Raw genomic sequence first — 12855 nt, 5'->3', positions numbered from 1 at the left:
ATCATGGACATCAAGGATTTTTCTTTTTATGTTTTTGGAAGAAAGTAGATATTATTAATTTCCATAAGCAGGGAGCACTCTTTAATGATAAAAGCTTAAGTTGGGATTACTTTGATGAAAATAAAAATGCTGAAATGCTCCATATACAGTTTATCTTTTCATAGCTCTGATTTTTGCCTATTTTCTCATTTCATTCCCTAATTTTGGGTATATTCCCCACCCCCCCACCCCCCCCCAAAAAAAAAAAAAAAAAAAAAGAGATCCCCTCTGCAGGTAACCACATCAAACCATCTCACACCATCCATGTCCTCCCTGTCAAAAAGTTTCCATTTAAAATTCATTTCTATCTAACAATCCTTTAAAACATTAGATCTAATAACAATACACTTAGACATATTCCTTGCAGAATTCTGCTTTGAATTTACAACTAAATAAGCATCCTTGCCAAAATAATCATGTAGCATAGATAACGATAGAATTAAAATTTCTAGTATGGAGAGAACCTTTAATAATGTTCACATAATCATTAGGCAAATGATCTCCAATAAAACTGGAGTTTAACCATAAAATATGGACACAGTACCGAGAAAAAAAGATAGGTATTGTCTTTCAAAGTGCAGCAAACAAAATTGCTATTACCATACAACTTTATACTAGATACTGAACCAAGCCTCCATGTCTACGGGTTTTAGTTGATTTAATCCCTTAGTAGTGTATCTTGTTGCATTGTGAGGGTGATGAAGCTGGTCCTAGCTTGCCAATCCTATTTTGAATAACCTCGATTCACCTCCCTAGAGGAATAAACTTTTCAAGTCCCCATTTGCAAGTGTGCATAGCCGATTGAATGAATTGGTATCTGAAGAAAAAAAGAAAGAACTCAGACTAACTGACAGAGTATGACCAAAGAATATAAAAACAACTACTTATAAATTCACCATCTACACTGCCCATAAAGGTATTCCAGAACTAATGATAAAAATCCCTCAATAGTGGGAATACATCATTCAAATAGGTCCCAAATAGAAATAGCCAGTAATATGCTTAGTTCACCAGGATAATATAAAAAAAATCCTGATCCTAATCTGTAGAGTTTTAAATTCCATCCAGTTATCTTCCGGCATAGGAGAATTTTAAGGTTGGCCAGCAGGGAACCTTTCACAATACTGAAACTAAACAACTTCCCCGTTCTAATAAATAAGAATGAATTTGAAAGAAAAAGATTTAGCACATTGGATGCAAGGCAAAGACATTTTTAATCAACAAAATGACATAAAAATAAAATGTACAATGATCCGAGAAACTCAAATTTTGTGGCAAACTAGGCTGGTTTGCAAGAATTTTAGAAGGAAACTATACCAAATGTGTCACCAAAGTTGGTCCATGTTTCCGCATTAATGGATTGGTTAATGTCAGCAATACCAATAACCTCAACAAAAGTTGTCAGAGGTAAGGGTGGTGGGCAGCCTTTTATGACTAATTGTTGTTCATCTGCAGACCTCCCAATTACGACTCCACCATCAGATCGTACTATTTGAACCACTGTCCGAACTTTCCTTCCTACATACATGCGCAACAACTCTGCATTGACAAAAACAGCAGGGCTAGATGTATCCATATCCTACAAAATACATCAAGTCATTAGGAACAAGAGGGGGGGGGGAGATATTGCACATCCACTTTGATCAGAAGCTTTTTTTTTTTTTTTAAATGTTCCTAAGCTGTTTTAACAGCCTTACTGATAAGCTCAGTAAATGGTGTTTTAAGATAGCCAGAAGATGATAGTGATTGCATGTTATGTAACATTGAATTTGCAAATCAAGAAGGGCATGTTGGAATGAATACGCAATCAACCTCACATTCTAAAGAAGTGGATGTGTCAGAGGGATAATTGGGATCTTCCTATGAGCTTGATGGATTAGTTGCCTGTATTTTCTGTTAAACCTAACACGATGCAGAGAAGAACGGAAATCGCAAACACAATCACACAATGCACACAAAGATTTACGTGATTTGGCAAGGTTGCCTACGTCCACGGTGAGATGAGATATGTTTCACTATCAATGGAGAATAGGGTTACAGCTGTTCGTTCCTCACACCTCTCTCAGATTTTCAATTACAGAGAAAGAACTCTCGCTATAGATTTATAGCGAAAACCCTATACAAGAAATTTACCGAAATACCCATATAGTCCTTAAAAAATTTTCCTCGGGGGCTCCACACAGACGTCCATCATCAGAAGTCAAGACACCAAAACCTTAACATTTTCATGGTCAGTAGTACTTCGCTTAGGCTATGTTTGGATGTCATGAAAAGAAAAGAAAAAAATAAATAAATAAATAAATTTGAGGAAAGAGATAAACTCATAAATCAATCATTGCATTATCATAATTTTTGTCTCATTATGTTTTTTCTTTTCTTTTCTTAGCATCCAAACATAGCCTTATAGTTAGATAGAGAAAATAATAGAAACCATGCACTGTATCCAAGAGAAAGATATTCAACAAGTTACAGGCAAAAATTCTTGGGTCAATCAGCTGATCCCCTCCAAAACATAAGGAAGGAAAATCTGGTTTAAAAGAATAGTAACGGAATCAAAACCCAAATAACCAGAATTCCAGGTCTAGGTTGGTAGAACCCAGTATTGTTAAGGTCACATTTGGGTTGGGTGCTTTCTTTTTTATTTTTTAAACTTGAATTGGATTGGATCTGTTTGTGTCCTCAAGATTTGAGAGTTGGACCAGTGAGTAAAAATAAATCTAAATCTAAGGTTGATAAACCCACTTACAATCATTTGGAACTCCAACCATGAAAAATATGTTCCTTCACGAATGTTGGAAAACACAGAGATATGACTCAAGTCATTCACTTGAAAGATCTTAAGCCCATAACAGTTGGATCACATTGTTTTTTAGGAAGAGGAAGGGAGGGGGGGGGGTGACAAGTCTTCCACATCATAATGCATTTTTATTCCTAGAATACTTTCTAGAATTTGAAACTCTGAAGTTATAGCCACCTTAAAAAAATGGATTCTGCACTACAACAAGAATCTATCAGTCTAGACAACAATAACAAAGATATTATCATGTCTGTAGAAAAACAGGGTATTAATACAGCTAGTTGGTCTACAAAATGGGCAAGAGAATTCAAAGAAAAAAGAAGAAATCCATCATATCTATCCACATATTTGCGAGTCAAAGGATTAATCACAACCAGTCTTATATCTTAAAAAACACCTTGAAAACCCTAGTTAGGAAATCATTCAACAACATGATAAAGAACAAAATCCCAATATACGACCACGAACCAAAAAACGAGGATGTTTCCCACTAATTACATAGAGAAATGACCTTAACCGTACAAGGATTAAACACTAATGTCCCAAAAAAAAGCTGTGACACCGGATTCTTTTCTCGAGAAGTGCTTATGAACTTTGCCAGTCTTACCTGATCGAAAACTCAAAAGGAAAATAGGTTGAGTTCAGATAAGAAGCCCTAATGCTTCTCCCCTGCACCGAGAGATTTCCCTTGCGAAGCAACTTCGACAGTCGAGGTTACCGTCAAGGTTTTCTTATTATTGCGATGGAAGGCGGGAAAAGGGGTAGCGCCTTTCAGTATTTGTGAACTTTGGCGGTAAAATGAAACATGGCGTACGCTGCCCGCTAGTAAAAAACGCAACAATGTGTATAAAAGTTCTTTCTATGACGAAATATTGCCCCTCTTTTCCCATGCATGAAATTGTGTACGCGCAGGGTAGTTTCGTAATTCTAACATGGTAAGCCATCCGTATTTAGATTATGCTAATTTGCGCGTATGTGTACACTGGATTATCCAACACCTCCCACCATGAGTGCAGAGCCACTGTCGTTCTCTAAGAAAAACTGAAAACCGTCAGTTTATTCTTGGGTTTCGTTTCTGGAACTCAGAAGCTTTCAATAATGGCGGTTAGGGCAACCGTTTCCCGATTTCCATTGGACGCCGATGCTCAAGAGGCTGGAGGATTGCCGTGGGGGATTACAGTGACACCGTTCGCTACGACTGACGAGAATGGAAACCCTCCCGCGTATGGCTCCAATGGTCATCTCCTTCCTCGCTGTGAGAATTGCTGGGCGTACTTCAATACTTACTGCGACTTGGAGCAGTGGGCGTGGAGTTGCTCCCTCTGTGGAACCGTAAATGGTCTTAGTTCGCAGGACAGCGCTCGTTATTCTAACCCGCAGTCCTGTGCGGAGATGATGTCATCTTTCATTGATCTCGAAATGCTCGGTAGTTCAATTTCTTACGTCTTGGCTGGCTTTGTAAAGGTTTTTAAGCTTTGCTTGCTTTTCGGTCATTTGAGATCTGTTTTTCGTCTCTCTATTGTAGTGGATGGATCCGAGGAAGAAGCAATGCAGGCTCGTCCAGTCTATGTCGCAGCGGTGGATTTGTCATGTAAGATATGATTGGGAGCTCTGGTGGTCTAAAATTTTCTGGTTAGTTAAGGACGTAACGTGTTTTTAACATGAAGTTAGATTTCTGTACTCTGAATCTTTGCTTGGATGAGTTATTAGTTTTTAGCAATTATTAACTATTTCCAAGCAAGGATGTTTGAGGCTTAAACAGTTATTTCTACTAGAGGTCTCAATTTTTGACATCTATTAGTTGGCTGAGATGTACTAATCTAATAAGTTTGAAATTCTCGCTATAATTGCATTGGAGTTATAAGTAAAATTTTTGAAACCAGATCCATTCTTCTGTTAAGCTTATTTGGAAACAAGAGAGTAACAGTTGAATCCAAAGATCTTTTTCCTGGATGAATGCTATGTTTCTGTGGTACTTATTTCAGTTCCAGTATGGTCCAATCTGTTTGAAATCTCTAACATCCCACTGGTTTGGCAAGAGCATGCAAGCAGCACATTATCATGTCTAAATGCCTCCTTTGTGCTTTGCTTGAAGTTATCATCATCAAGGTTCTGTTCTTGGTTGCATTTTTCCATTTTATTCCTGATGTTACTAGTGCTGTCGTCTCAAGGTTCTAATTAAATGTAGAACATAAGCTACCATTGAAAAAAATATTAGTGTATATTGATGCAGGGTCCTCCAAAATTTTTAGGCTTACAAATTCATTCCCACTTCACCAATGGGAATTTCCTTGTTTTATTTTTGCATCGACTCCATCCCAAAGAAAGTTTCTCATGATCTTTTCCATCATTGAGACTGCTGCAGAAGCCTGAAGAATAGACATTGAATAAATAGGGATGCTACTCAGAGTGCTGTGTATCAAAATCAGCACACCACTAATATATATAAATTAAATTTTAATGATAATACTAGTAGTAAGCCTAGTTATTCTATTCTCTATTGTTTCTAAATAAGTAAAATTAAGGAAAACAGAAAGGATGAGGGTGGAAGGAATGGCTGGTGGGTGAAGAGAGAAAGGAGTGGGTGAGGGGAGAAAGGACAGGTGATGGGAGGAGATAGATGGAGATATGGGGAGTGGGGGATGACGATTGGAAAGGAGGATGGGTAAGATATACAAAGAGAGTATAGGAGTGGGATGGGTCAGGGAGAGGAGAGTTTCTACCCATTTGCAACTTTCTTCCTAAATTTTCAGTACACTACCTAATTTCCAGAAAGGTCCATGTTTCCTTTTCCCTCTCTCTCCCCCCCTCCACTCCCTTTGTGCGTGTGTTTCTTGCTTACTAACTTTTCTGGTCAATATTTTCTGCTGATGCATCGATGCAGTATGCTATCTAACTCTTAGAATTCACACCGCTCACTGTCTCAAGGATAAATGGAAAACAGATCTGAACTAATATAGAATATTGGACTGATAAAATTTCAAATTTGAAACTAAAAATAAAAGAAGTTATAACAGAAGAGAACAGTAGAATTTCAGATTCAAGAAAACATAACCAAATATAAACTCAATTTATTTTCAGGTCTGGAACTGACTATTGTAGCAGAGATTACCAATCAATTGAGTCTGTTTTGCTGGTTTTGCAGGTTAGCACATGAGTAGACCGGTAAGAGAAGAAATATTTATTACCAAGAACTATCAAATCATGTCTTAATGTTGCACCTTAACTGCATATTCCCCCTTGGTACATGTTCTTGTGACTTGTCTATTATTTGATCAGATAGCATGTTCACAGTGGGCTGACTGACAAGATTAATATTGCCACTCTCATCAATAGGGAAAGAAGCAACTTTTCCGTTAAGAAGATGAATTCTAGTTTTGAAAACAAATGTATCCATGATGCAGTTGCATTATATGTTAATCCAGTTTAGAGGCCTATCCGCAAGCATGGGAAGTCCAAGGGGCTGAAAGTGACCCTTGGGTAATTATGTTATAGGTTGAGCCTTTTATTTATTTATTTATTTTTTTGTGTTTCATTGTAAGGGGCTTAATTTATAAGCCCATAAAGTGGGGGTAAATAATGTAGTCCTAGATAGGTAGGAGACCTACTAGGAGCCAGATAACAGGATCAATAGCAAAAGGGGTTGCTGGTTCGAATGGACAACACTAGGTTTTAGGTTAGGGTTGTCTTATATGGTAATGATAGGCAGGTGTAGGGAAGTCTAATGGTATAGGTTTTATGATGTTTGAGTGAATGGAAGTAGGTTAAATGAGTTGGACAACAAGATAAGGTTATTGGAGACAATTCCTAATGGAGGTAGGAGTAGGGGATTCTAGGGTTTAGGGTGGTGGGGGTTTGATGAAACTTGGATCGAGTGTCAATAATGATGTAAGGGATGCATGCTGAAAGTTTGGTTTGAAACTGATGGACAGATCTGAAGTTATGAGGGAGTCCCAGTTAAGGTAGGAGTTGCAGGTTTGATGGAGGTTAGGGTTTGATGGATGGAGGGGAAAGATATATGCAGGAAACTAAAATTACTTACTGGTTTGATCTCCTTCAAAGGCAGCAGCAGCAGCTTGAAGAAGCTCGATTGAAGAAGAAGAAGAACCTCCCGGTACTGGACAGACGCAAGGAGTCGCAGGAGTCCACCCACCCTATCCACTTTGAGATCCACAAGGATATACACTCACAAAGAGCAGCAGCTGTGGCAACAAGCATAAAGCTAATTTTTATTGATCAAAATTCGTGTTCAATGCTGGCCTCCCTTACAAACTTATATAGAAGACTCAAAAATAAACTTAGACACTAAAAAGGAAAGGCCTAACCCTATCCCTAACCTATTAGGTAACTTAAATTGACTAGGAAACTAGAATACTAAAGGAAATAGACTCAAAACATGGCAGGATTTATAGAGTCCTAATCCAGCCCAACTTACATCACATGACCACTTAAGTTGTCACATGACCACTTAACCAAGTCACATGATCACTTAAATTGAACCAATTGGATGCAACCAATTTGAACCGGTTCAATTAAAAAACATAAAAATAAACTAAGTATTGGGCTAATCCCATATGCAACCTATATACCCCTAGTTTAGGCTCATTAAAGTGGCCTAATACATAGAAAACCCTTGGGAACAAAGGCCCAACATGTATATAACCCAACCCTAGGCCTATTTTTAAAGAAATAAGCCAATTTCTATGATGAACCTGCATCAGTAAAGTTAGTATACGAGACTACTAGTTAAGAATTTGGGTTAGATTAGAATACTTAATAGTTACGTAGAGTTCTATTTTCAGTTTATTACTTTATTCAGTGTTTTACGACTAATTTAGAAATTTTAGAAAGCCTTTACATATGTAATACACCCCCATCAATTGGAGATGATTTTAATAAAGAATGTGAGTTTTTTAAGAGTTTTGGAGTTGTTGAGTTTGGCATATGCGATTGGTGTCTCAGACCTGATTTCTTCCCTTCCTCTCTCTCTCTCTCTCTGTCTCATCCTAACGAATTTCCCCCTCTCCTCATCCTTGCGGCTGCATTGCTAGCAGTCTCTTGCATTCTATCTTAAAAAGAAAACCCAACACCAGTAGATCCTTTGATTGATCTACATTAATCCATGGCTAAGTAAGGTTTTGATACCAAAATTGATGCAATATGGTGTCCAAATCTTGGATTTCACACTGCTCATAAGCCCAAGGATGGGTGGAAAATAGATCTGAACTAATATAGAATGTAGGACTGATAATAGATTTCAGATTTGAAGTCAGAAAAGAAGTATTAACAGAAAGAATAGAGAATTCCAGGTTCGGGAAAACAGAAGAGAATATAAACTCTGTTTATTTTTAGATCTGGAATTTTCTGACGTAGCACAGATTACAAATCAATGGCGTCTGATTTTCTGGTTCTGCTGGTAGACTGATGGGAGAAGAAAGAGTAGTGATATTGACTGTTCTGGGACTGAACAGGTAGCCGTGAATATAGGGTAGGGGAAAGAGCTCACAGCTTGCACACACTTTCGCAAATAAACTCTTATTTAGCTGTGTAATCTGATAGGGGTTTACATCCTTGTATGAAAAACTCAAGCGTAGTGTTTGAGTGAACTTCAAACACTTTTAACACCTAGATATCGTCTAACAGAATTAAAACAACGACTAAGTAACCTAATGGACGTAAACACTGACATTAACTAGATTAGCATTTATGAAACCTACTCTATACTAGACCAAAACTATTCAACCCCCAAGACCAATAAGGCTCCACAGAGTCGAATAAAATTAAAAGACTAAATTTGTGTACTCCCTATGGACCTAAAATTTGGGCCTTATAATCGAGGCCATTACAATTAGAAACATTTAAAACAAAAGCCCATTACTAAGTACTATCAAAACAGGCCCTAATGTTTCACCGTAACTGCATTATGGATAGTGGCATATTCTGCCAAAATAAATCATCTCAGTGAATATACCAATATCTAATTTTCACTCAGACCCACATGATTTTCATGTTTTAGATTTTTCTGTTATTTCTTTTGTCTCATCAACAGTTGTGCTCAGAAATGCATGCAAATCAATCCGTGCTTGATGGTATATTGTTAATGCTTATTTAGAAGTCATTTTTATGAATGTAAATTGCCCCATTTCTTCACCATATGCTGTTTGTGGCAATGTACCTCTTGAACTTATTGTTTCCATTGAGCAATGGTAGAGATGACTTGCAAAAGTCCACTCCTCTTTTTGAAACTGAGTCAGACCTAAAGAAATCCGAAGGTTGCCAAGTTTCAAATGCAAGGGGAGGTTGGCAGTCAGTGGAAGGATTGGTCTTCTTACCATATTCATTTTCATTAGGTTTATCCACTTTAGCATTCACTTATTACTGATTAAGAGTTTTCATGGTTCATTTTGTTGAAGCTGTTGTAATGGTGGATTTCTTGAATTCTTCGCAGCTTCTGAAGAGTTCTTAGAACTTATCAAAAGTGCTCTTTTAGCAGCTTTGGAAGGTCAGTTGCTGCTTCAATGAAAATATTTTGCAGCTATCGGTCCGTTAATTCTTCCAGATGGTTGAATTTTTCTATTTTTCTCTTGGCAGCTCTTGGGCCAGGATCTCTGTTTGGGCTTGCTACATTCAGCCACAAAATAGGATTATATGATGTTCAAGGGCCAATACCAGTTGTGAAGAATATTTTCATTCCCCCAGATGCGGATGGCACCCTGCAAATTGAGCTTGAAGATGCAATGCCCTTGTCCTCCTTTTTGGCTCCTGTATGTGATTTTCAGATACAGTCACTATGTGCTACATTTTTGTTTTACCTTTCTTGGTTTGTTTGAATTATGTACTTGAAGTTGTTTGGAATAGTTATTCTGATTTGTGGTAGGTTCTCCAACAAGGTTTTAAATTTTAATACCCAAAAAGTCATCCATATGAACCCTGCCTCCTTATGACAATATTAAAATGTTATTAATCTCTGAAATGCACAAAAAAAAAAGAGAGTTAAAATGTTACTAGTCTCTACAATAGCCAAACCAAAAAATAATAATAATAATAATAATAATATGCTGCCACTGTGGCTGTTATAGCGGTCTCTGATTTGTTGTTAGCACTTTATCTATACAATGTGATTGTCTGCAGTCTTGACTGCTAACTAATGGTTGTAGTGGTCATTCTAGGACCATCTTTTCTAAGGTTTTATGATTCTGGACAGGTAGAAACTTGTAAGGACCGCATTGCTTCAGCTCTTGAAACACTAAAGCCAACAACTTCGTGGGAAAGAACGCCTGCTGCTGGGCAGGGACTAGATGGTTTGTTACTTGGTGGACGAGGTTTTGGTGTACCAATGGAAGCACTCATCAATTACCTGGGATCAGAATATGGAAATACATTTGCATTAGGTGTGATAAAGTCCATGCATATTGGATTGTATGTTTGCTCAGTCTTTAAATTACTACAGACTGATTTTGTAATTGTACAAAGTCTTCAAATTGTACCTGCTGGAGGACATTATATGTAATTAATAAATGTTGTTTCTTCTTAAAATAATGCCAGCTAGGGTCTTTGCCTTTTTATCTGGTCCTCCTGATTATGGAGCTGGGCAATTAGATACCAGACGTTATGGAGAGCAGTATGCTAGCAAAAGGGAGGATGCCGACCGTGCTTTACTTCCTCCACAGACACCTTTCTACAAAGATCTGGTAATGTTGGTCTGAGGAAAGACTAATTTGTGTTGGAGGTACTTGTTAAAATTTAACCATTAACAAAAATTTCACAGGCTGCTGTTGCCGTTCAGTCAGGTGTTTGTGTGGATATATTTGCTGTTACAAACGAATATACTGATTTGGCATCACTGAAGTTTCTTAGTATTGAGAGTGGAGGGTCTTTGTTTTTGTATTCCAATACTGATGACTCTACACTTCCTCAAGACATGTAAGTTTGTAGTATGTTTCTTTCTGTCATTCAGTGCTCTCATGCAACATCTATTGGTTAAATCAGGTGTTACAAGGTCTTGAATGTCTCATGATAATTTGCTTGCAAAATTTAATGCTCCCTGACTTCATGTTATGGTTATTTTAACTATGAGCTAATTGTGCTGGTATACCTAACATATTCTATTAAAATCTTGTTGCAGGTATCGAATGCTTAGTCGTCCATATGCGTTTGGCTGTGTACTGCGATTGAGGACATCTAGTGAATTCAAACACAGTCGTTCTGTATGTGCTGACTTAAATAACTACGGTGTCTATTTTATGTGGAATTTGTTTTAACAGTAAATGATTTCCTTGGGTTTTCTTTTTGGTTCTTCTGCAGTATGGTCATTTCTTTGCAGATCCCCAGTATGAAAATGTTCAACATATTATATGTTGTGACTCTTATGCTACGTATGCTTATGACTTTGACTTCCCCGGTACTGATGGATTTTCAAGGTATAATTATATTCTTATGGAAAAGTATATGGACATGACTTAAGTTCCAACTTTCAAATGATGTCAATGATCCTCATTTCATTCAGTACAATCTATACATGATTATCTTTTCTCGATATATTTATTCAAATTGTCAACAATGTTGGACGAGCTCATAAATTGCTTTGATTCTCAGGAGACTGAGAGGAGCTCTATTTCCATTCTTATTAGTGTTGTTGAAGGATATTGGTTGGAAGTACAGTTGGCACCTTTCTGACTGAAGCATCTAGTTTTTCCATATGGACTACTCATTTTGTCATTCAGACTGTTTCAATGGAGAACAAACTGGATAGGCAACATGTCAAAAATGGGGGCCTATTTAACCTTATGGCTCATCATGTATGATGTTTTCCCCTTGTTTTTCCATGGTTGCCCCCAGTCCCAAACAGAAAATAACTATTTTAAAGCATTAAAGTGACATGTGGAGAAAAGATTACTATAGGGGGTGATCTAAATGTTTATGTTGGGAGAAGATCGTGGCAGCTATAAAGGTGTACATGGAGGTGATCTAAATGTTTATGTTGGGAGAAGATCGTAGAGGCTATAAAGGTGTACATGGAGGCTTTGGAATCAGAAAGAGGAATGAAGAGGGAATCTCAGTTTTAGACTTTGCGGTAGCGTCTGATCTTTCTATTGTGAATACCTTCTTTGAGAAGAGAGAAGAGCATTTAGTTACCTACAAAAGTGGGCATCATCCCAGTCAAATAGATTTCTTCCTAACAAGATGGTCCGACAGATTGTTTTGTAAAGACTAAGGTTATACCTGGAGAGCCTAACCACTCAACATAGATTAGTGGTCTTGGATATGTGTCTCATTACGCAAGCCCATAAGATAGGGGAACTTATTTGCCCTAAAATAAGATGGTGGAGCTTAAAAGTCTTTGAATGCATTTACTGACAAAGTGATCAAACAAGGAAAGTGGGACTTTGAGGGAGATACTAATCGATGTGGAATGAGATGACAGCTTGTATTTAGAAGGTTGCTAAAGAGGTCCTTGGGGAATCAAATGGTATTCCTCATGCCCCTAGGGAGACTTGGTGGTGGGATGATGAGGTCTAAGCAGCCATTAAGGCTAAGAAAGCTAGTTTTAAGTATGACAAAGGAAAAGAGGTAGAGGATCTAAAAAGTTATAAATTTGCCAAAAATGCAGCTAAGAAAATTGTGGGGAAAGCAATGGTGAAGAAATATGAAGATTTTATAATACTTTAAAGACAAAGGAAGGAGAAAAAACTATCTCTAAGATAGCTAAAATGAGAGAAAGGAAGAGTAGAGATTTCGACTATGTTAGATGTATTAAAAATGATGATGGTAGAGTACTTGGAAGGGATGGGGATAGTAAAAAGAGATGTGAGGCGTATTTTTACAGCCTACTTAATGAAAATTTTTCGGGTAATAGGGCCTTTGAAGGCTGTATTATTCATTATGACACCACATTGTGTAGACATATACGTAAAATTAGGGTGTCGAGGTAAAAGAAGCTTTAAGAAAGATGAAAGTAGGTAAGGCTCCATGTCCAGATGACATCCCAATAGAGGTGTGGAAGAGCCTAGGGATTTGTG

General features: G+C 37.5%; 2 protein-coding genes across 6 annotated transcripts in view; one reads left to right on the top strand and one right to left on the bottom strand.

The window, feature by feature from the left end:
- Positions 1-497: 497 nt before the first annotated feature.
- LOC122660220 (replication protein A 14 kDa subunit B-like) lies at positions 498-3560 on the bottom strand. 2 transcript variants are annotated; one of them, XR_006332651.1, is made up of 4 exons: positions 3444-3560; positions 1357-1618; positions 720-856; positions 498-683 (listed from the first exon to the last, which is right to left on the bottom strand). XR_006332651.1 is itself a non-coding variant. In XM_043855439.1 (3 exons), exons 2-3 carry the CDS (start codon positions 1613-1615, stop codon positions 792-794), a joined length of 324 nt encoding a protein of 107 aa, XP_043711374.1. In that variant the 5' UTR covers positions 1616-1618; positions 3444-3560; the 3' UTR covers positions 498-791. The 2 variants fall into 2 exon arrangements, 1 of the variants encoding a protein (XP_043711374.1); XM_043855439.1 differs by having other exon boundaries at positions 498-856.
- A 229-nt stretch (positions 3561-3789) lies between these two features.
- The window catches only part of LOC122648523 (protein transport protein SEC24-like), a 50642-nt gene continuing 41576 nt past the window's right edge, over positions 3790-12855 (top strand). For 2 of the 4 annotated variants that reach the window (XM_043841732.1, XM_043841731.1), the window contains exons 1-9: positions 3800-4262; positions 4362-4427; positions 9285-9338; positions 9428-9600; positions 10041-10227; positions 10382-10527; positions 10605-10759; positions 10962-11043; positions 11141-11256. In XM_043841732.1, coding sequence (XP_043697667.1) covers positions 3935-4262; positions 4362-4427; positions 9285-9338; positions 9428-9600; positions 10041-10227; positions 10382-10527; positions 10605-10759; positions 10962-11043; positions 11141-11256 — 1307 coding nt within the window. In that variant the 5' untranslated portion in view covers positions 3800-3934. Of the gene's footprint in view, positions 4263-4361; positions 4469-9284; positions 9339-9427; positions 9601-10040; positions 10228-10381; positions 10528-10604; positions 10760-10961; positions 11044-11140; positions 11257-12855 lie in introns of those variants that run through there. The other 2 variants (XM_043841734.1, XM_043841733.1) reach the window with 2 other exon arrangements.

Source organism: Telopea speciosissima, chromosome 1, assembly GCF_018873765.1.
Source record: "Telopea speciosissima isolate NSW1024214 ecotype Mountain lineage chromosome 1, Tspe_v1, whole genome shotgun sequence".
Lineage (NCBI taxonomy): Eukaryota > Viridiplantae > Streptophyta > Magnoliopsida > Proteales > Proteaceae > Telopea > Telopea speciosissima.
The sequence above is the reverse complement of the archived record's forward strand: the minus strand, read 5'-3'. Positions and strand labels throughout refer to the sequence as shown.